This window comes from Abramis brama (genome assembly GCF_963993115.1).
Source record: "Abramis brama genome assembly, chromosome: 21".
NCBI lineage: Eukaryota > Metazoa > Chordata > Actinopteri > Cypriniformes > Leuciscidae > Abramis > Abramis brama.
This window is the reverse complement of record NC_139983.1, coordinates 997,501-1,022,500: the sequence shown is the minus strand read 5'-3', so window position 1 is coordinate 1,022,500 and position 25,000 is coordinate 997,501. Positions and strand designations below refer to the sequence as shown.

Here is a 25,000-nt window from a genome sequence, read left to right as displayed (position 1 = left end):
GTGTGTGTGTGTGTGTGTGTGTGTGTGTGTGTCACCTGTGATGAGCGACTCCTGTGTGTGTGAATCAGTGATGCGTGAGAGTCTGCAGGAGTGTGACTCCTGTGTGTGTGTGTGTGTGTGTGTGTGTGTGTCACCTGTGATGAGCGACTCCTGTGTGTGTGAATCAGTGATGCGTGAGAGTCTGCAGGAGTGTGACTCCTGTGAGTGAGTGTGTGTGTGTGTGTGTGTGTGTGTCACCTGTGATGAGCGACTCCTGTGTGTGTGAATCAGTGATGCGTGAGAGTCTGCAGGAGTGTGACTCCTGTGTGTGTGTGTGTGTGTGTGTGTGTCACCTGTGATGAGCGACTCCTGTGTGTGTGAATCAGTGATGCGTGAGAGTCTGCAGGAGTGTGACTCCTGTGAGTGAGTGTGTGTGTGTGTGTGTGTGTGTGTGTGTCACCTGTGATGAGCGACTCCTGTGTGTGTGAATCAGTGATGCGTGAGAGTCTGCAGGAGTGTGACTCCTGTGTGTGTGTGTGTGTGTGTGTGTGTCACCTGTGATGAGCGACTCCTGTGTGTGTGAATCAGTGATGCGTGAGAGTCTGCAGGAGTGTGACTCCTGTGAGTGAGTGTGTGTGTGTGTGTGTGTGTGTGTGTGTCACCTGTGATGAGCGACTCCTGTGTGTGTGAATCAGTGATGCGTGAGAGTCTGCAGGAGTGTGACTCCTGTGAGTGTGTGTGTGTGTGTGTGTGTGTGTGTGTGTCACCTGTGATGAGCGACTCCTGTGTGTGTGAATCAGTGATGCGTGAGAGTCTGCAGGAGTGTGACTCCTGTGAGTGTGTGTGTGTGTGTGTGTGTGTGTGTGTGTGTCACCTGTGATGAGCGACTCCTGTGTGTGTGAATCAGTGATGCGTGAGAGTCTGCAGGAGTGTGACTCCTGTGAGTGTGTGTGTGTGTGTGTGTGTGTGTGTGTGTGTGTGTGTGTGTGTGTCACCTGTGATGAGCGACTCCTGTGTGTGTGAATCAGTGATGCGTGAGAGTCTGCAGGAGTGTGACTCCTGTGAGTGAGTGTGTGTGTGTGTGTGTGTGTGTGTGTGTGTGTGTGTGTCACCTGTGATGAGCGACTCCTGTGTGTGTGAATCAGTGATGCGTGAGAGTCTGCAGGAGTGTGACTCCTGTGAGTGAGTGTGTGTGTGTGTGTGTGTGTGTGTCACCTGTGATGAGCGACTCCTGTGTGTGTGAATCAGTGATGCGTGAGAGTCTGCAGGAGTGTGACTCCTGTGAGTGAGTGTGTGTGTGTGTGTGTGTGTGTGTGTGTGTGTGTCACCTGTGATGAGCGACTCCTGTGTGTGTGAATCAGTGATGCGTGAGAGTCTGCAGGAGTGTGACTCCTGTGAGTGAGTGTGTGTGTGTGTGTGTGTGTGTGTGTGTGTGTCACCTGTGATGAGCGACTCCTGTGTGTGTGAATCAGTGATGCGTGAGAGTCTGCAGGAGTGTGACTCCTGTGAGTGAGTGTGTGTGTGTGTGTGTGTGTGTGTGTGTGTCACCTGTGATGAGCGACTCCTGTGTGTGTGAATCAGTGATGCGTGAGAGTCTGCAGGAGTGTGACTCCTGTGAGTGTGTGTGTGTGTGTGTGTGTGTGTGTGTGTCACCTGTGATGAGCGACTCCTGTGTGTGTGAATCAGTGATGCGTGAGAGTCTGCAGGAGTGTGACTCCTGTGTGTGTGTGTGTGTGTGTGTGTGTCACCTGTGATGAGCGACTCCTGTGTGTGTGAATCAGTGATGCGTGAGAGTCTGCAGGAGTGTGACTCCTGTGAGTGAGTGTGTGTGTGTGTGTGTCACCTGTGATGAGCGACTCCTGTGTGTGTGAATCAGTGATGCGTGAGAGTCTGCAGGAGTGTGACTCCTGTGAGTGTGTGTGTGTGTGTGTGTGTGTGTGTGTGTGTCACCTGTGATGAGCGACTCCTGTGTGTGTGAATCAGTGATGCGTGAGAGTCTGCAGGAGTGTGACTCCTGTGAGTGAGTGTGTGTGTGTGTGTGTGTGTGTGTCACCTGTGATGAGCGACTCCTGTGTGTGTGAATCAGTGATGCGTGAGAGTCTGCAGGAGAGCCACGTCACCAGACTGGCATATTCAGATGAGCTGAAGCCCCGCCCACACGCCGCCAGAAGCCCCGCCTCCTCCGACAGTGGCCCCTCGTACCTGCCAATCACAGGTTTATACTTTCATAGACAATTACTTTATAATGGGTTTGGGTTAATAAATAAATTAAAAGGTAATTGCTACTCTTTAGTATTTCTACCCTCTTACTGCTGATTAGCAACATTTAAACTGGAGTCTCTCCATGTGAATAATTAACTGGTGGTGAATGATACCAAAGACTTTAATTACTTCTTTCCTTTTCTTGAGGCATTTTGTGATTTAAGTTTTGAAATAGATAATGCCAATATGTTTATTCTATCACATTGTGGAATACAGAAACATATAAAAATGAACATGAAGAGAGTCAGAACACATTATACTTAAAATTTGCAATAGACACAACACTTAACTACTTTATCACAATACCAGAGGAAAATACGTTAACTTCTCATCAACGTGCCACAAATAAATACATCCGACCATTAAACATTATCATTTGATCACAGTTTCTAATCATTGTCATAAAAAACAAACCACATTTCTCATGCGATTGATCTGCAGCTTACCCGAGCTGATCCAGGATGTCGAGAATATCGCTTTCCATCTTAAACACGTTCACATATGATTAAACGAAATACATAAATCACAATAATGAGCATTAGAGTTTCATTTAAATCCCCCCACGCGCGCGTCTGCAGCAGTGCGTCACTCAAACGCGCCCGGGAGGAAACCACAACAAAACAAGAGTTCCCATCGAAACACAGGTTTGTGTAATGTAATCTGTTGACTTTGGTCGCTCGAGATCCCTAAAAATACCATAGTAACTATAGTTTCCAATGCCGTGTAATCGCGGTTGTAATCCTGTTCCCACTTTTTTCCCCTTCAGAATCTGTCATAAAAATCCTGCATTCAGTTTTGAGCACATATCACACAGATAGAAGTGTGAATATAACAGCATTATTGAATGTCATAACTGATAAGCCCTTAAATAAGAAATCATTCAGCTAAAAACAAAAATGTAACCATTATTTAAGACATTTAAGAGCACTTAAAGTTTATTTTTTCAGTGGAACACAAAAGCAGAGTAATGTGAAGCACGTGTGTGTGTGTGTGTGTGTGTTTGTTCGCTTTCACTAACTTTAATCCTACACTAGAGTGTAAAGTGTGTGCAGCGGGTTCTTTAAAGACGCCTGCGCGTGGACGCGCAATCTCCGTAATCAGGAAGGTCCGCGCAAAACAGCGCATGCGCAGATGGCGAGGCAGAAGAGTCCACTAGGTGGCGATACGCACAGCATCTTCTTCATATTTGGGCTTTTTCCCTAAAAACATTTAAAACATTTTTCTTTTTGCTACTGTTCAAACTACACTGTTTTCAAAAGTTGTTTACCAAGGAGGCGATTAGATATGAGAATCAAATTATTAAAATGTATATTTGTATTTATGGGGGATACATAAAATTCGCATTAGTAAGAAAAGTGTGTTGGCTATTTTATGCCAACATGTGATTTCATGTTCACATGTTGTGAAACAGCATTATAGTGTAATGATGTAAATTGTGCTGTAAATGTTTGTTCAAGATAACAAAGTCATCTCTTCCTGTGAAATTGGCATACAATATTCATAATAAAACATAAGTTTCTGCAATCGGGCTTGTTTCAGAGCCACCAAACCAACATCTGAAATGCTGCGATGCCATTGGTCCACTGGTTACTCCAGTTATCCAATCACAGCCTCTGCTGAGCCGAAGTGGGAGGGAGGGAGGGAGGAGGGAAGGGGGGGGGGGGGGGGGGTGAATATGCAGATCAGGTGATAATCGGATGTCCTGATTGGAACAGAGAGACTTCAGCCTGACTGAGGGGGGTGTGTGAATATGCAGATCAGGTGATAGTCGGATGTCCTGATTGGACCAGAGAGACTTCAGCCTGACTGAGGGGGGTGTGTGAATATGCAGATCAGGTGATAGTCGGATGTCCTGATTGGAACAGAGAGACTTCAGCCTGACTGAGGGGGGTGTGTGAATATGCAGATCAGGTGATAGTCGGATGTCCTGATTGGACCAGAGAGACTTCAGCCTGACTGAGGGGGGGGGTGTGAATATGCAGATCAGGTGATAGTCGGATGTCCTGATTGGACCAAAGAGACTTCAGTCTGACGGAGGGGGGAGGGGGGAATATGCAGATCAGGTGATAGTCGGATGTCCTGATTGGAACAGAGAGACTTCAGCCTGACTGAGGGGGGTGTGTGAATATGCAGATCAGGTGATAGTCGGATGTCCTGATTGGACCAGAGAGACTTCAGCCTGACTGAGGGGGGTGTGTGAATATGCAGATCAGGTGATAGTCAGATGTCCTGATTGGACCAGAGACTTCAGCCTGACTGAGGGGGGTGTGTGAATATGCAGATCAGGTGATAGTCGGATGTCCTGATTGGACCAGAGAGACTTCAGCCTGACTGAGGGGGGGAGGGAGGAAAGGGGGGGGGGTGAATATGCAGATCAGGTGATAGTCGGATGTCCTGATTGGACCAGAGAGACTTCAGCCTGACTGAGGGGGGTGTGTGAATATGCAGATCAGGTGATAGTCGGATGTCCTGATTGGACCAGAGAGACTTCAGCCTGACTGAGGGGGGTGTGTGAATATGCAGATCAGGTGATAGTCGGATGTCCTGATTGGACCAGAGAGACTTCAGCCTGACTGAGGGGGGTGTGTGAATATGCAGATCAGGTGATAGGCGGATGTCCTGATTGGACCAGAGAGACTTCAGCCTGACTGAGGGGGGTGTGTGAATATGCAGATCAGGTGATAGTCGGATGTCCTGATTGGACCAGGTGATAGTCGGATGAGATGATCTTTGGCTTTGAACTGATCTAGAGACGGTCGATATGATAATAACATCAGTGAAAGAGTTCAGTGTTTTAAGGCACGTTTACACCACAATGATGTACTAAAACACAAAAGATTCCTTTACTTTTACGTTATCAAAATGATCCCCACGGATCCTCAAAACTGACTGTAATTGCTGTATTCTGCTGCCGGGCCAGTAGGTGTGTGTGTGTGTGTCTGTGTGTGTGTCTGTGTGTGGTGTCTCAGGCCAGTAGGTGTGTGTGTGTGTGTCTGTGTGTGTGTCTGTGTGTGGTGTCTCAGGCCAGTAGGTGTGTGTCAGAATCAGAATCAGAAGAGCTTTATTAAGTGTGCTTGCACCCACAAGGAATTTCTTCTTGGTACTGAAGCTTCCAGTGCACATATACAAATACAAATACAACAAGAAACATAGTAATACAAATTCTAAGAATAAAATATATAAAAAATAAATAAAAATAGTATAAAAGTAAAAAAGTAGGGTCACAGTTGGGTTTAGTCCGAATAAACATTTACAGATTATGAACATATTTACAGTATTTTGAGTAGTATGAATAATATAGATATAAATATCACCTGAGTTAGAGAATATTGCACTAGACAGTGGGAGTATTGCACTTACAGGCATATGCCTTGGGGGGCATGTTAAGTGTTCAGGAGGGAAATGGCCTGTGGAAAGAAACTGTTCCTGCGCCTGGATGTTCTTGTGGCCAGTGATCTGTGTCGCCGTCCTGACGGTAACAGTTCAAACGGGGTGTCCAGGGTGAGTGGAGTCTGTGATGATTATACCTGCTTTTGTTAACACACAGCTCGTAGAAACGGGCCTGGCAGCTCGCGCCAGTTCTAGACACGGTGAAAGTTTCCTGATTGTGACGGATGGCCGAATTCACATGACACATTATAAATGAGCATAGTCTGCGATAGATACAGTGCCAAAAAGAAGAGAAGAGGATAAAGACAGAGGTAAAGTGATGTAGTGAATGAACAATTTATTGCATAGGAGTAAGATACTATAATTTCATGGCAGTTATTTTTACCTTAAACTTAATGTTAGCAGTTGTTCTGAGTTCTGAGTCCCCAGACTGTGATTTTGTAACAATCATGTCAGTTTTAAGACGCATTTTTTATTATCACTTTTTTATTAATGTTTTACTCTACAGTTGTGCAGTTTTGGGGGGGATACAGTACAGGCCAAACGTTTGGAAACATTACTATTTTTAATGTTTTTGAAAGAAGTTTCTTCTGCTCATCAAGCCTGCATTTATTTGATCAAAAATACAGAAAAAATGTAATATTGTGATATAGGCTATTATTACAATTTAAAATAATTTGTTTTCAATTTATTATACTTCAAATTATCATTTATTTCTTTGATGCAAAGCTGAAGTTTCAGCATCATTACTCCATTCTTCAGTGTCACATGTGACATCCGGTCTATCACATGATCCTTTAGAAATCATTCTAATATGATGATTTATTATGAGTGTTGGAAACAGTTCAGCTGTAATGTGTGTGTGTGTGTGTATGTGTGTGTGTATATGTGTGTGTGTGTATATATATATATATATGCTAAATCATGAACACAATGACAGGGTGAAATGGGCTGTGATGCATGGGGCGCCAGGTAAAATCTTGCCTAGGGCAGCAAATTGGTCAGGGCCGGCCCTGCCAGTAGGTGTGTGTGTGTGTGTAGTGTCTCAGGCCAGTAGAGGTGTGTGTGTGTGGTATCTCAGGCCAGTAGGTGTGTGTGTGTGTGTGTGTAGTGTCTCAGGCCAGTAGGTGTGTGTGTGTGTGTGTGTATGTGTGTAGTGTCTCAGGCCAGTAAGTGTGTGTGTGTGTGTGTGTGTGTGTGTGTGTAATATACAGCTGCATGATGTCACTGATTACCAGATCCACGTGTGTGTAGTCTTGTAGAGACGATAACAGTCTCTAAACTTTGCGCTCTGAATCCCGTTTTCAAAAGTTTGAGTTTTCAGATTCCGTGCGTGCGTGCGCACTAGAGCCCGACCGATATATCGGCGGGCCGATATTATCGGCCGATATAAGGCATTTTCCTAACTATCGGTATCGGCATTTATAATGGCCGATAAATTAATATTTAAAAAAATGCAGCGATGCAGTGATTTATGTAAGGATGGCGCTGGCGCTGCTAATAAAGCACCTAAAAGCTGTCACAAAGAACTGGCAAAAGTGGCAAAAAAATAACGGCCGCGTCCGGTGTAGACACAGTGTTAAAGCTCATTCTGCTACGTTACAACATCAAGCAATATTCCAATAATTTATGTAATTATAACACTTTATATAGTGCCATTTTGCATTAAGAGTAGCCAGATGGACATGCGAGACGCGACACGTTCAGAATTAATACACTTTTAGTAAACTACAGAACAGCGCGAGCGGGAAGCGGCGCACCTCACAGGCAGAGAACGCGTCTGAGAATGGACACTGCATTAGTGATATAAAACGCACACACACAGGTCTGTTAAATTAAGCAATACTTTTAAGGTAGTCTAATATTTTTCTGACTAACAAAATTACTGACACAGTAAAGGGTAGATTTAAATAAAGACAAACGAAATTTAAATAAAGAAAAACGAAATTTAAATAAAGAAATTAAACGAAATTTAAATAAAGAAAAACGAAATTTAAATAAAGAAAAACGAAATTTAAATAAAGAAAAAACGAAATTTAAATAAAGAAAAACGAAATTTAAATAAAGAAAAACGAAATTAAGTTAAATTAAAAACGAGATTAATTTAGATTGATAATAACGGGTAAAAAGGCTAATACATTTTGTTTCTATTATTCTATTTTCCACAATGTCAAAGCAACACAGCTTAATCCAAAACACAAGCTCAGACATGCACTTCGTCCATACAAACTCCGCTGTTCTGCGCTCTAGCCAGAGAACACTCCCGGTTGCTGGAACACTTGCGCGTCGGTTCTATTTCTAGCTTGCATGCGTTTTCCGCGTGGCTCGAGCCGCGCCTGAGAGACGCGTGTCACACGCAGGCAGTGTGCAAACTCCAACCTGTTAACATGGGAGCCGAAATAAAAATGGCCATGCCACGCAGTCGCCGGCCTTATTCAAGCGCGAATGAGAACCGTTTCGCGGGGGATCCCAGATGTGAAAAAAAAAAAAAACCCCGAATATTCGAATGTCAAATTTTCAAATCGAATATCAACCCACCGAACGAATATTCAAATATTCGGGTCCAGCCCTATAGCCTAGTTTCACGTTTAGTACATTTTGCTTACTACTTATTTAAAATAGTATAACTACTGTACATATGTAATTATAAACGTTTTCATTATGATATTATTAATTTTACTTTACTAAAAAGATCTGAGTTCTTCCTCCACTGGTAGATATTAGAGAAATTAAGATTAAAAATAGAAGATAAGGTTTTGTCAGTGACACTTTTGATATATTTATTGATACAAGTTATGTTTTAAATAACTTGACTAAATTAAAAGACAAAGTCGTTAGTGAAGATTATGCAACAGTATTTAGAATATAATATAATATAAAATGCAATGCAAACTAGTTTGGTTACAGCTCAAATTCTCATTCTATCATTCACCCTGCCTCCATTACATATCTTTGTCACACAAGTGTTTGATCACCACATTTGAGTGATCATTGCAAACCGTTTATATATTTATTCTGTTTATACTGTGTATTCTATATACAGTACCCATCAAAAGTTTGTACACACCAATTGGAAAGTGTGTCCAAACTTACTGTACTATAATACACATAAATAATATTGCTACTGTATTATAATATACACATAAATAATATCGGCCGATATATCGGTATCTGGCTTTTTTTTATCGGTATTGGCATCGGCGCCCAAAAATCCATATCGGTCGGGCTCTAGTGCGCACAGGCATGCGCACGCACACACACTCCGAACATTCACACAGACACACACTATCACAGACATATACACTCTCACACACAGAGGCACTACACACACTCAAGCACATATGCACACACTCTCACAGACAGACACTCTCACACAGACACACACACACTCACACACACACACACACACACACACAGACAGACACAGACACACACACACACACTCACACAAAGTTCTATTTATATCCACCTTTTATTGTGTATGGTAATGTTAACTGCTGTAATAAGTGTACGGTTTAACAAAAACAGTTACAAACATTTGTATGCATATTTACATTGTATATTTATGAAAGTAACAAGCTACATCTGTATACAGAAAATACAACTATGACATGAGTTACTGAACTATAAATATTACATCATATATTTAGTATTTTCAAACCATAATAGAAACAGCTATACACAGATCAGAGCTGAGCTAGAGCCGGAGCGCGCGGAGCGGGGGAGGGGAGGCACTTCTGAGGAAGAGGAGGAGGAGGAGGAGGGATAAACCACGGAAACACGGAAGAGCTTCACGAGAACCACACCATCTCGCCAGAGCCTACGGGAGTTATGCATTCCAGAGTTATATTTCCATGAAGAGAGAAGAAAACACGAATATAAAACAATAGCAGCACGTGATTAAACTGGTAGTCACATGACGGGTGCGTCACACGAGGAAAGCGGTGCATGTTCGCGAGATCGTAGAAATCGACCGATTCCGGAGGAAAAGCCTCTCACACACACGCCTCGAGGGTAAAGACTACAACTAGATCGAGTTTAACAGTCATCCGTAGAGGAAGGAGACTCTCGCGATGCAGTTAGTGATTGTTTCTAGCAGCTTCATAAGACGAGCTTCACAAACCTTTAATCTTTCGGCAATACAAAACTAGAGAGAATCTCGATTAAAATCTCGGACGTCATTCATCATCATCATCATCATCTCCACTACTTTTCAATGTGAAACAGTATTAACAGGTGATCTATGTACATAATGCTGTCAAATCAAACCACGACACGTTCCGTCAGCAGCGATCATCACGAATGCGGGAATAGTGTTTGTATTTACAGCGGGTCGTCATGGAAACGCGCGCTCACGTTACCGTTGCTAGGGGAAACTTCGCGGGCAAAATCCTGTCAGTTCAATCAGAATCCCGCGTGAGGGAACAAAAATTGTGTGTTCAAGTCATGTTGTAAAGATCGTATTTATTTATTCGTGAATACCTGTGGGAAGCTCGGGATTTCCTTTAAGAGCCGATCTTTACGAGTCGTGGGCGTGTCAGTGAGCGAAAACACGGTGAATACCACAATACTTAAAGTATTTAGCGGTGATATTGTCAGGCTTTTCTATTTACAGCAGAGTAAGCTAACTGCCTGCACAGATTATGATGGCATTATAATATAACAATATAATATGTAACAATAAAATTTGCAGTGGCTTCATAAATTAATAAAATAAAATAAAAAGCAAGCACACCTGATGCATATTACTTTGTTCTTCATTTTCTAGAACCAGAACCTTGCTGTATTTTTGTGTAATTAATTAAGAGAAAGTACACCGCCATCTTACTTCGGCGAAAGTGACTTGATCGCTGTCATAAACGCGACTTCCCACCTCGTAAATACGAACTTCCCAAGAGGACTTGAACGCACCAAAAGTTGGCAGACCAACAGAAAGCTGATTTTTAAGTGACTTCTGCGTGAGCGGTGCTTCATACACTAGTGACAATAGGCCGCGCGAAGTTTCCCTGAACGTCGGCTAGCGTGAGGAACGGGACTGTGTGTGCGGAGGTCCGAGAGTCTCGTGGAAATACTTGCATAGAAAGTTAACCGTGACGGGATTTTACCCACAACACGTTTCAAATACATGTGTCAACTAACACATCATCTTTGCACAAAAAAACATTGGTTATTAGTCAAAACAATGTTGATTTTAAAAACAGAAAACACTTTTTAAACATGCATGTAAAATATAAACACTTGTATTCCACAGTAAGAATAAACGTCCATTTCCTGTGGCTCTCCAGGGGTTAAACCGTCAGCGGTTAAAAGTCTCGAACAGGAGCAGGGTTATAAGTGCCTGTAGGGTTAATGATTGACAGAATCAAAAGAAAACATCTGGAATATATTCTACAGCCGCGTGAAACAAGAGTCTTAGCGACCGCTGTCGTTAATGCTAACAACATGTTTAGCGCATCTGTGCATTAGCGCACGGTTAATAACTCACGGAATAGCCAAGTGTTAGAACCACTGTACAAGTACACAATATCTTTTCTTCATAGTTGCACGCGATGTGTTAGCGTGTTCTCCGTGTCCGTGCGACGAGGACGCTCCTGACGCCGCTAACGCCTGCAGTTGACGCTCTCTCCACAGGACTGAGTCGCGCTACGCCCGTCGAGGGCCGGTGTAAATCCGCGGGCTCGTCCCGCTCAGCCGGCGGCCTTGTGCTTCCCGCCGCAGCATTGGCAGGCCTCTCCGCAGCGGTGGCAGGCTAACAGCGGCGGGTAGCAGCACATGCAGGGCGCTAGCACCGCCAGCCCCAGCAGCGCTAGCCAGCGCAGGCAGAAGTGCGGGTCGCTGGCGTCGCAGGAGCAGGGGTCGGAGAAGTCGCCCTCCGCGTCGGACATGCAGTGGTAGAGCATGCTCTCGGCACACAGCATGCAGCTCACCCGGTGGATGCACTGGCGGATGGGGTCCGGCGCGTCCTGGCACTGCCCGCGCCGGTTGTCCTCGCGGTTGAACACCTCGCGGCAGTAGATGCAGCGCGAGCGCTCTCCGTCCTCGCGCCGCCGCCGGGATGCTTTAGTCGCGGGCTGCTGGGTCTTCACCGCGAGCTTGAGCCGCTCCGGGGCCTCGCCGTACGTGTACGGGCTCTTCTCGTCGGGGGCCTCGCGCTCAGGGTCGCGCTTCCACAGGTCCGGGTGCCGGTAGTCCTCGTAGCCGCGGATCAGCACGTCCTTGCGTGGGTTGATGCGCACGATCTCCTCCTCGTCCATGTGGAAGCTCACGTGACGTCTGGGGTTGAAGGAGACCTGCGACACACACACACACACACACACGTCAGGAGGAAGTTCCTCTGCTTCTGTAAACATCTGAAACAGAAAGAGTCCTGACACCTGGAGATGAGATCGTATTCCTGCACTTCTGCTGGGTTTTTGTTTGTGTGTGTGTGTGTGTGTGTGTGTGTGATGGGTAGGTTTAGGGGTAGGGTTACTGTAGGGGAATAGAATATACAGTTTGTATAGTATATAAAGCATTACACCTATGGAATGTCCTCACAAGTATAGCTAAACAAACGTGTGTGTGTGTGTGTTGCACCTGTGGAGGCAGGAATTTGTGGTTAGCAGTGTGTGTGTGTGTGTGTGTGTGTCTGTGTGTGTTGCACCTGTGGACGCAGGAACCACTGGTTAGCTGTGTGTGGTTGAAGGGCTGCACTCGCACATAAGAGTGATGTGTGTGAGTGTGTGTGAGAGAGAGAGTGAGCGTGTGTGTGAGAGAGAGAGTGTGTGTGTGTGAGAGAGTGAGCGTGTGTGTGTGAGTGTGTGTGAGAGAGAGTGTGTGTGTGTGTACCTGTGGAGGCAGGAACCGCTGGTTAGCTGTGAGTGTGTGTGTGTGTGTGTGTGTGTGTGTGAGAGAGAGAGTGAGCGTGTGTGTGAGAGAGAGTGTGTGTGTGTACCTGTGGAGGCAGGAACCGCTGGTTAGCTGTGAGCGTGTGTGTGTGTGAGAGAGAGAGAGAGTGAGCGTGTGTGTGTGTGTGTGTGTGAGAGAGAGTGTGTGTGTGTGTGTACCTGTGGAGGCAGGAACCACTGGTTAGCTGTGAGTGTGTGTGTGTGTGTGTGTGTGTGTACGTGTACCTGTGGAGGCAGGAACCGCTGGTTAGCTGTGTGTGTGTGTGTGTGTGTGTGTGTGTGTGTGTACGTGTACCTGTGGAGGCAGGAACCGCTGGTTAGCTGTGAGCGTGTGTGTGTGTGTGTGTGTGTGTGTGTACCTGTGGAGGCAGGAACCGCTGGTTAGCTGTGAGCGCGTGTGTGTGTGTGTGTGTGTGTGAGTGTGTGAGTGTGTGTGTACCTGTGGAGGCAGGAACCGCTGGTTAGCTGTGAGCGTGTGTGTGTGTGTGTGTGTGTGTACCTGTGGAGGCAGGAACCGCTGGTTAGCTGTGTGTGTGTGTGTGTGTGTGTGTGTGTGTGTGTGTACCTGTGGAGGCAGGAACCGCTGGTTAGCTGTGAGCGTGTGTGTGTGTGTGTGTGTGTGTGTGTGTGTGTGTACCTGTGGAGGCAGGAACCGCTGGTTAGCTGTGAGCGTGTGGTCGAAGGGCTGCACTCGCACATAAGAGCCGCGGGAGAGTTCGCTGGAGCCGATGGCTCGAGGACAGAAGACGTCTCTCACGGGCGTCTCCACACACACACTCTCCTGTCAATCACAGCACACACACTTCAACACACTCAGTAAAACTCAGCATGACGTCACAGATCACAGAAGCTCTTACACCTGCAGCTTTGATGAGCTCATATTGATTGACAGATACAAGAAATATTTGGGTCATTCCTACAGTTCGGTGGATGTTGTGTCCCCATGAATGAATACTGCATATTTTACATAAAATATTAATCAACTTTAATGCCACATGGCCCATCCAGATGTACCCTATTGAACACAGATTTATAATTAATGGTACCTTAGAATAATGAACACTTTTTAAAACACTTTGACAGGCAAATTCCCCCAGTCCTGTTTCCTCAGCTAAAGAGGGCCAGTCATGAACGATCCGCTCATTCTGAATCAATCTTTTAAAAGACTCGGGAATATTGAGTTCTTTCATGTATGCGCATTTGCGTGACATCCTTTCGTTTCATAAACATCATCTTTAAAAAAACATGTTTATTACACACGCCTGACGTTCACACCGGTGAAGCATTACTGCGTCACGCATCAGAACACGGAGGTCATGTGACGCGCGTGTGAAACCAGCAGCAGCCGACGCTCCATAAGAAACAGAAAGAGGAAATGTCACACTAATAATGCTGTGTGTGTGTGTGTGTGTGTGTGTGTGTGTGTCACATGAGTGAGGAGTGTGTGTACAGGTCTGTTTATATCTGTTCCAATAATGAACATCCTGTGGTTGCTAAGAGACACTTCCTGTGACTACAGTCTCCTGTCAGTACTTCCCACACACTCACACTTTCATAAAATGTGTATTATCTGTGCTCTTTGCTGAATGATAATTCCCTGTGTGTGTGTGAGCCTCACCTGTGATGAAGCGTCCTCAGGTGTGTCCGTGTCGCTGTTCTGCGGGCCGCCTGCAGGTGAACACACACACAATCAGATCACACAGGACCAGCATTAGTTACACAAGCATCTCTAGCACTGAACATCACTGAGACACACACACACAACAGCGGCTCCATGAGGCAAGAAGAGGACAATATTAACTGTCAATATTTGGCATTTATTAATTATGGGCATCAGCTGCAAAGTTTTTCTGTTGGGCCGATAAGTGGGGCCGTAATAGGCGGGACTTTTATTTTGACAGCGGTGAAAACCTAGAGGAGACACACACAAGCTCTTGATTTCATTTTATACTCTACTTAAAAATAATCACTATAATACTTTTATTAATGTGTGTGTGTGTGAGGTCGCATCAGTCGATGTGATGCCTCCAGCAGTGTGTGTGTATGTGCCAGGAGGAACACAGAGAACCTGCGTTACACACGCGGGAGGAACACTGAGGACCTGCGTTATACAAGCGGGAGGAACACTGAGGACCTGCGTTACACACGCGGGAGGAACACTGAAGACCTGCGTTACACACGCGGGAGGAACACTGACGACCTGCGTTACACACGCGGGAGGAACACTGAAGACCTGCGTTACACACGCGGGAGGAACACTGAGGACCTGCGTTACACAAGCGGGAGGAACACTGAGGACCTGCGTTACACATGCGAGAGGAACACTGAGGACCTGCGTTACACAAGCGGGAGGAACACTGAGGACCTGCGTTACACATGCGAGAGGAACACTGAGGACCTGCGTTACACACGCGGGAGGAACACTGAAGAATTGCGTTACACACGCGGGAGGAACACTGAAGACCTGCGTTACACAAGCGGGAGGAACACTGACGACCTGCGTTACACACGCGGGAGGAACACTGAAGACCTGCGTTACACACGCGAGAGGAACACTGAGGACCTGCGTTACACACGCGGGAGGAACACTGACGACCTGCGTTACACACGCGGGAGGAACACTGAAGACCTGCGTTACACACGGGAGGAACACTGAGGACCTGCGTTACACACGCGGGAGGAACACTGAAGACCTGCGTTACACACACGGGAGGAACACTGAGGACCTGCGTTACACACGCGGGAGGAACACTGAAGAATTGCGTTACACACGCGGGAGGAACACTGAAGAATTGCGTTACACATGCGAGAGGAACACTGAGGACCTGCGTTACACAAGCGGGAGGAACACTGACGACCTGCGTTACACACGCGGGAGGAACACTGAAGACCTGCGTTACACACGGGAGGAACACTGAGGACCTGCGTTACACACGCGGGAGGAACACTGAAGACCTGCGTTACACACACGGGAGGAACACTGAGGACCTGCGTTACACACGCGGGAGGAACACTGAAGAATTGCGTTACACACGCGGGAGGAACACTGAAGAATTGCGTTACACATGCGAGAGGAACACTGAGGACCTGCGTTACACAAGCGGGAGGAACACTGACGACCTGCGTTACACAAGCGGGAGGAACACTGACGACCTGCGTTACACACGCGAGAGGAACACTGAGGACCTGCGTTACACACGCGGGAGGAACACTGAAGAATTGCGTTACACACGCGGGAGGAACACTGAAGAATTGCGTTACACACGCGAGAGGAACACTGAGGACCTGCGTTACACAAGCGGGAGGAACACTGACGACCTGCGTTACACACGCGGGAGGAACACTGAAGACCTGCGTTACACACGGGAGGAACACTGAGGACCTGCGTTACACACGCGGGAGGAACACTGAAGACCTGCGTTACACACACGGGAGGAACACTGAGGACCTGCGTTACACACGCGGGAGGAACACTGAAGACCTGCGTTACACACACGGGAGGAACACTGAGGACCTGCGTTACACACGCGGGAGGAACACTGAAGAATTGCGTTACACACGCGGGAGGAACACTGAAGAATTGCGTTACACATGCGAGAGGAACACTGAGGACCTGCGTTACACAAGCGGGAGGAACACTGACGACCTGCGTTACACAAGCGGGAGGAACACTGACGACCTGCGTTACACACGCGAGAGGAACACTGAGGACCTGCGTTACACAAGCGGGAGGAACACTGAGGACCTGCGTTACACAAGCGGGAGGAACACTGACGACCTGCGTTACACAAGCGGGAGGAACACTGACGACCTGCGTTACACAAGCGGGAGGAACACTGACGACCTGCGTTACACACGCGAGAGGAACACTGAGGACCTGCGTTACACACGCGGGAGGAACACTGAGGACCTGCGTTACACACGCGGGAGGAACACTGACGACCTGCGTTACACAAGCGGGAGGAACACTGACGACCTGCGTTACACACGCGGGAGGAACACTGAAGAATTGCGTTACACACGCGGGAGGAACACTGAGGACCTGCGTTACACACGCGAGAGGAACACTGACGACCTGCGTTACACAAGCGGGAGGAACACTGACGACCTGCGTTACACACGCGAGAGGAACACTGAGGACCTGCGTTACACAAGCGGGAGGAACACTGAGGACCTGCGTTACACAAGCGGGAGGAACACTGACGACCTGCGTTACACAAGCGGGAGGAACACTGACGACCTGCGTTACACACGCGAGAGGAACACTGAGGACCTGCGTTACACAAGCGGGAGGAACACTGAGGACCTGCGTTACACACGCGAGAGGAACACTGAGGACCTGCGTTACACAAGCGGGAGGAACACTGAGGACCTGCGTTACACACGCGGGAGGAACACTGAAGACCTGCGTTACACACGCGGGAGGAACACTGAAGACCTGCGTTACACACGCGGGAGGAACACTGAGGACCTGCGTTACACACGCGGGAGGAACACTGAAGAATTGCGTTACACACGCGGGAGGAACACTGAAGACCTGCGTTACACACGCGAGAGGAACACTGAGGACCTGCGTTACACACGCGGGAGGAACACTGAAGAATTGCGTTACACACGCGGGAGGAACACTGAAGACCTGCGTTACACACGCGGGAGGAACACTGAAGACCGGCGTTACACACGCGGGAGGAACACTGAAGACCGGCGTTACACACGCGAGAGGAACACTGAGGACCTGCATTACACACGCGGGAGGAACACTGAGGACCTGCGTTACACACGCGGGAGGAACACTGAGTTACACACGCGGGAGGAACACTGAGGACCTGCGTTACACACGCGAGAGGAACACTGAGGACCTGCGTTACACACGCGGGAGAACACTGACGACTTGCGTTACACACGCGGGAGAAACACTGAGGACCTGCGTTACACAAGCGGGAGGAACACTGATGACTTGCGTTACACACGCGGGAGGAACACTGAGGACCTGCGTTACACAAGCGGGAGGAACACTGAAGACTTGCGTTACACACGCGGGAGGAACACTGACGACTTGCGTTACACACGCGGGAGGAACACTGAAGACTTGCGTTACACACGCGGGAGGAACACTGAGGACCTGCGTTACACACGCGGGAGGAACACTGAAGACCTGCGTTACACACGCGGGAGGAACACTGAAGACCTGCGTTACACACGCGGGAGGAACACTGAAGACTTGCGTTACACAAGCGGGAGGAACACTGAAGACCTGCGTTACACACGCAAGAGGAACACTGAGGACCTGCGTTACACAAGCGGGAGGAACACTGAGGACCTGCGTTACACAAGCGGAAGGAACACTGAAGACTTGCGTTACACACGCGGGAGGAACACTGAAGACCTGCGTTACACACGCGAGAGGAACACTGAAGACCTGCGTTACACACGCGAGAGGAACACTGAAGACCTGCGTTACACAAGCGGAAGGAACACTGAGGACCTGCGTTACACACGCGGAAGGAACACTGAGGACCTGCGTTACACACGCGGGAGGAACACTGAGGACCTGCGTTACACAAGCGGGAGGAACACTGAGGACCTGCGTTACACACGCGAGAGGAACACTGAAGACTTGCGTTACACACGCGAGAGGAACACTGAAGACCTGCGTTACACAAGCGGGAGGAACACTGAGGACCTGCGTTACACACGCGGAAGGAACACTGAGGACCTGCGTTACACACGCGGGAGGAACACTGAGGACCTGCGTTACACAAGCGGGAGGAACACTGAGGACCTGCGTTACACACGCGAGAGGAACACTGAAGACCTGCGTTACACACGCGGGAGGAACACTGAGGACCTGCGTTACACACGCGAGAGGAACACTGAAGACCTGCGTTACACAAGCGGAAGGAACACTGAGGACCTGCGTTACACACGCGAGAGGAACACTGAAGACCTGCGTTACACAAGCGGAAGGAACACTGAAGACCTGCGTTACACACGCGGGAGGAACACTGAGGACCTGCGTTACACACGCGGGAGGAACACTGAAGAATTGCGGGAGGAACACTGAAGAATTGCGGGAGGAACACTGAAGAATTGCGTTCAGTGTTTCCCCTAGGTTTACAGGTTTGGGGGGGGGGGTTGGTTGGGGAAAATTGACACAGACACTATCTATCTATCTATCTATCTATCTGTGTCACATTAATTGGTTGTCTGGGAGGGTAATGCTTTGTAAAAGTTAACATAAAACACAAATGTTTAAAAAAAAAAATGTTAACATAAGGTATCTCTTTAAAAAAAAAAAAAACATATTTAAATCTTTTTAAAATTGACTTTTTCAAATAACCTTTGTTAAATTTATAGAAGTATTTGTTAATATTAATGGACCAGAGCTTAAATAGTTTTATTTTTTAACTAACAACTAAAAAAAGATTTATAAATACTAACAAATATATTGCTCATTCATTGTTTGTTAATGTTAGTTAATACATTTATATGACAAACAAATTTTAAATGGGCTTTTTTTGTGAGAAGTTTTTATTTCTATGATGCATTTATTGGAGAGAATAATCCTGTCAGACACAGCACTGCTGTGAACGCGCGTTCACGTTTAAACACAATTTAAACAATGTATTATTCAATGCATTACTTCTATATAATTATGACCGCTTTCGCTAGCTACGCTAGCAGCGGTCATAATTATATAGAAGTAATGCATTGAATAATATAAATGTAGGGATTGTCAAAGTTTTTTTTTTTTTTTTTTTTCGTCATCTTACTGAATTTTCCGTCAACGATACCAGGGACAGCGAAACACCGGGGAACATGAAATTTGGTGGGCATGTAGCCCCACTAGACTTTTACGGAAAAATTTCGTTTGGTCCCCGGGGGCCACTCCCCCCCGCGCTGGGCCCCCCCAAACCCAAAAAATGCAGTTTTTCCTAAATAACTACCTGAACCGTGGCACCGAGGATGAAGAAATTTGTATGGTATGTTGCTCTTAAGGGCCCACATCAACCTAGCCCATAATCACTCATTTGTGATTTGCGCCCCTCCCATAAAAAATGAAAATGCAATATTATTCTGCTTTAATCGCCCCTATCTTCAGTTTAGATGTTCAGAACTGCACCATATTTCATGTGTATGATTAACTTGACATCCTCTGGGGGTATGCTAAGTTTCGTAGAATTTCATCCATGGGGGGGTATAAAATAAATTCATTTATGTGCACATTTAGTGACTGTACACTCATCGGCCTGTAGATGGTGGTGTTGAGCGAAGGGTTGCTGGTTTAGGATGATACTGTCACACACACACATGCAGGAATACAAACAAATGCAAGCATGCACACACACTGACATCCACACGCACAGACACACACCCATACACACACATACAAATCCACATGCACAGACATACACACACGCGCACACACATGTACTGTACGCACGCATACATACACGCACAGACACACAAACACATACACACACACACACAGACAGACATGCACATACTACTACTTTTTTTAGGTATATACATAAACACGCAATACAGCCAAATTGCTCCACGTCATTTATTTTTGTGGAAAGCCAGTGCAGGCCTGAGCGGCGGTCATATTTTGTACCGCCATGCGGTACATCTAGTTATATATTAAGTTGCTCAAGCAAGTGGTCAAATATTTAACCATGTATTTATATTAAAATCTTTTGCATTTAAATTTTAATACAATAAATCTTGCATGTCACAAAGAACTTGTTTTTCCACCTCCACGAATGTCATTATGTCGCCTTGTTGAGGTAAATTGTAGTTTTCCTTGCTTTACCCCGGTCTTAAAGTGAAAAAAGTAGTATTTAATTAAATAAATTTATGGTGAGATTACTACATTTTATTTAATTAATCGCACTTATGGTGAAATGACTACATTTTCAGGTCAATCTGTGTTCATTTTGACCACGAAACATGCGCTGTCACTTTAATTCAGCGTTTGCAGCACAGAACAGGAACACTGAGGACCTGCGTTACACACGCGGGAGGAACACTGAAGAATTGCGTTACACACGCGGGAGGAACACTGAAGACCTGCGTTACACACGCGAGAGGAACACTGAGGACCTGCGTTACACACGCGAGAGGAACACTGAAGACCTGCGTTACACACGCGGGAGGAACACTGAGGACCTGCGTTACACACGCGGGAGGAACACTGAGGACCTGCGTTACACACGCGGGAGGAACACTGAGGACCTGCGTTACACACGCGGGAGGAACACTGAGGACCTGCGTTACACACGCGGGAGGAACACTGAGGACCTGCGTTACACACGCGGGAGGAACACTGAGGACCTGCGTTACACAAGCGGGAGGAACACTGAAGACTTGCGTTACACACGCGAGAGGAACACTGAGGACCTGCGTTACACACGCGAGAGGAACACTGAAGACCTGCGTTACACACGCGGGAGGAACACTGAAGAATTGCGTTACACACGCGGGAGGAACACTGAAGACCTGCGTTACACACGCGAGAGGAACACTGAGGACCTGCGTTACACACGCGAGAGGAACACTGAGGACCTGCGTTACACACGCGGGAGGAACACTGAGGACCTGCGTTACACAAGCGGGAGGAACACTGAAGACTTGCGTTACACACGCGAGAGGAACACTGAGGACCTGCGTTACACACGCGAGAGGAACACTGAGGACCTGCGTTACACAAGCGGGAGGAACACTGAAGACTTGCGTTACACACGCGGGAGGAACACTGAAGACCTGCGTTACACACGCGGGAGGAACACTGAAGACCTGCGTTACACACGCGAGAGGAACACTGAAGACCTGCGTTACACACGCGGGAGGAACACTGAAGACCTGCGTTACACACGCGAGAGGCGGAAGGAACACTGAGGACCTGCGTTACACAAGCGGGAGGAACACTGAAGACTTGCGTTACACACGCGGGAGGAACACTGAAGACCTGCGTTACACACGCGAGAGGAACACTGAAGACTTGCGTTACACACGCGGGAGGAACACTGAGGACCTGCGTTACACACGCGAGAGGAACACTGAAGACCTGCGTTACACAAGCGGGAGGAACACTGAAGACTTGCGTTACACACGCGGGAGGAACACTGAAGACCTGCGTTACACACGCGAGAGGAACACTGAGGACCTGCGTTACACACGCGGGAGGAACACTGAGGACCTGCGTTACACAAGCGGGAGGAACACTGAAGACTTGCGTTACACACGCGGGAGGAACACTGAGGACCTGCGTTACACAAGCGGGAGGAACACTGAGGACCTGCGTTACACACGCGGAAGGAACACTGAGGACCTGCGTTACACAAGCGGGAGGAACACTGAAGACTTGCGTTACACACGCGGGAGGAACACTGAGGACCTGCGTTACACAAGCGGGAGGAACACTGAGGACCTGCGTTACACACACGAGAGGAACACCGAAGACCTGCGTTACACACGTGGATGGAACACTGAGGACCTGCGTTACACAAGCGGGAGGAACACTGAAGACTTGCGTTACACACGCGGGAGGAACACTGAAGACCTGCGTTACACACGCGAGAGGAACACTGAGGACCTGCGTTACACAAGCGAGAGGAACACTGAGGACCTGCGTTACACAAGCGGGAGGAACACTGAAGACCTGCGTTACACACGCGAGAGGAACACTGAGGACCTGCGTTACCCACGCGGAAGGAACACTGAGGACCTGCGTTACACACGCGGGAGGAACACTGAAGACTTGCGTTACACACGCGAGAGGAACACTGAGGACCTGCGTTACACAAGCGGGAGGAACACTGAGGACCTGCGTTACACACGCGAGAGGAACACTGAGGACCTGCGTTACACACGCGGAAGGAACACTGAGGACCTGCGTTACACACGCGGGAGGAACACTGAAGACCTGCGTTACACACGCGGGAGGAACACTGAGGACCTGCGTTACACACGCGGGAGGAACACTGAAGACCTGCGTTACACACGCGGAAGGAACACTGAGGACCTGCGTTACACACGCGGGAGGAACACTGAAGACCTGCGTTACACACGCGGGAGGAACACTGAAGACCTGCGTTACACACGCGAGAGGAACACTGAGGACCTGCGTTACACAAGCGGGAGGAACACTGAGGACCTGCGTTACACAAGCGGGAGGAACACTGAGGACCTGCGTTACACACGCGGGAGGAACACTGAAGACCTGCGTTACACACGCGAGAGGAACACTGAGGACCTGCGTTACACAAGCGGGAGGAACACTGAGGACCTGCGTTACACAAGCGGGAGGAACACTGAAGACCTGCGTTACACACGCGAGAGGAACACTGAGGACCTGCGTTACACAAGCGGGAGGAACACTGAGGACCTGCGTTACACACGCGGGAGGAACACTGAAGACCTGCGTTACACACGCGGGAGGAACACTGAGGACCTGCGTTACACACGCGGGAGGAACACTGAGGACCTGCGTTACACACGCGAGAGGAACACTGAGGACCTGCGTTACACAAGCGGGAGGAACACTGAGGACCTGCGTTACACATGCGAGAGGAACACTGAGGACCTGCGTTACACACGCGAGAGGAACACTGAGGACCTGCGTTACACACGCGGGAGGAACACTGAGGACCTGCGTTACACACGCGGGAGGAACACTGAAGACCTGCGTTACACACGCGAGAGGAACACTGAGGACCTGCGTTACACAAGCGGGAGGAACACTGAGGACCTGCGTTACACATGCGAGAGGAACACTGAGGACCTGCGTTACACACGCGGGAGGAACACTGAAGACCTGCGTTACACATGCGAGAGGAACACTGAGGACCTGCGTTACACACGCGAGAGGAACACTGAGGACCTGCGTTACACAGCTAATCCGCCTCTTTGCCCATTTTCGTTTATCCGGGAGTGACGCTGCCAAGATGGCGCCGGCCGGCTCCGCCCACTTTGGGCTTTAAAAATGCTCTTCAGAAACACTACGGGTGATGTCACGGACACTACGCTCATATTTTTTTACAGTCCATAATGAAAACGCATTTCAGAAATGAGATACTTTAATCGCACACATTTTACATGTTGTAAAACATTTCCGTTCATGTTTTTACGAGGTGAGCAAAGAGAGTGAACACACAGACGTCACACTGCGACTGACACAGAGCACTCTTGCTGTATTAGCACACAGTGACGACACTAAACGCTCACCCTGCTTGATGTCCTCCATCGCCCGCCGTATCCCTCGGTCGAAGGCCCTGGCGTCCGCTGGGCTCTGGAAGGTCAGTCCAAACTTCATGTTGCCGATCCTCCAGTGGTGGAAGATGGGATTGACTTTATTATACACCAGATCCCTCCGGATGCAGCAGTCCAGCAGCACCTGAGGACCAGAAGTGCTCCGTCACACACGGGATCAAACTCATGACTCACAGACAGCAGCTCGCTGAGGCACTCACACACTGGAAAACTTATACTAAAACCATAAAAAAAATCATTATTTCAAATAAATGTTAATTGAAGTCAAATATTTTTGACCAAGGCTATGGAAGCTTGTTTCCGCCACAGAATAAAACATTTTAAAAGATAATTGCGACTTTTTATCTACAATTGAGAGGATACATCTCACAATTCTGACTTTATTTCTCAGAATTGCGTGATATTAAGTCAGAATTGCATGTCACAATTGTGTTATAAAGTGACTTTTTTTCTCAGACTTTATATCATAATTCTGACTTTATATCTCCCAATTGCATGTTTATAAAGTCAGAATTGTGAGAAATAAACATGCAATTCTGAGAAGAAAAAAAAAAGGTCAGAATTGTAAGATTAAGACACAATTACCTTTTTTATTTTTTATTCAGTGGCGGAAAGAAGCTTCCATAAAAGGCAGCATTTCTCATTTAGTTTGATGTACAAAAAATAAAACTTAAACTTAAATAAAACTATATAAAACAAACAAAAAATGTCTAAATCCCAACAAAATTACTAAAACTTAAACTAAAATGTAAAAATTAAAACCGAAAATGTATTAAAATATTAATAAAAGTGATATTAAAAAACAGGATTATTTTAATTAAAACTAAAACTATAAAAAAACATTGGAAATTAAATAAACGTTAAAGGAGAGAAAAGAAAAGATTAAATCTTTTTGCCAGGGCAACATTTTTTTATTTTTTTTTAGCTTAACTTAATGTACTAAAATAATATAAATATAAAATATAATATAAATATTTAAAATATATATTTTTTGTTTACTAAAATAAACAGAAATCATGAAAATAAAACTACTTCAAAATATTAATAAAAGCGATATAGTGCTGTTAAGTTGCAGTCGGCATGAAAAGGAAATTGTTCTGCATTTCTGAGTGACATCAAACAAGCAGCGCGTCTGGCTGATGACATCAGCAGCGCCAACACACACTTCCTGTGAGTGCGATGATGTCACCGTTACCGATTTGTCTTTG

General features: G+C 47.1%; 2 protein-coding genes across 3 annotated transcripts in view; both read right to left on the bottom strand.

Annotated features, from left to right (window-relative positions):
* Nucleotides 1-2,846, bottom strand: part of fam98b (family with sequence similarity 98 member B) — a 31,920-nt gene extending 29,074 nt beyond the window's left edge. For both annotated transcript variants that reach the window (XR_014603955.1, XM_084096606.1), the window contains exons 1-2: nucleotides 2,688-2,846; nucleotides 2,033-2,181 (exon numbers count right to left, since the gene is read on the bottom strand). Coding sequence is in view for 1 of the 2 variants with exons in the window: in XM_084096606.1 (XP_083952732.1) it covers nucleotides 2,033-2,181; nucleotides 2,688-2,725 (187 nt within the window). In the remaining variant the exon portion in view is untranslated. The remainder of the gene's footprint in view (nucleotides 1-2,032; nucleotides 2,182-2,687) is intronic.
* A 6,238-nt stretch (nucleotides 2,847-9,084) lies between these two features.
* The window catches only part of spred1 (sprouty related EVH1 domain containing 1), a 62,339-nt gene continuing 46,423 nt past the window's right edge, over nucleotides 9,085-25,000 (bottom strand). Inside the window, exons 2-6 of the mRNA XM_084096604.1 lie at nucleotides 24,988-25,000; nucleotides 23,748-23,916; nucleotides 14,137-14,186; nucleotides 13,156-13,299; nucleotides 9,085-11,921 (exon numbers count right to left, since the gene is read on the bottom strand). The exon at nucleotides 24,988-25,000 is cut by the window's right edge and continues 156 nt beyond it. Coding sequence (XP_083952730.1) covers nucleotides 11,319-11,921; nucleotides 13,156-13,299; nucleotides 14,137-14,186; nucleotides 23,748-23,916; nucleotides 24,988-25,000 — 979 coding nt within the window. The 3' untranslated portion in view covers nucleotides 9,085-11,318. The remainder of the gene's footprint in view (nucleotides 11,922-13,155; nucleotides 13,300-14,136; nucleotides 14,187-23,747; nucleotides 23,917-24,987) is intronic.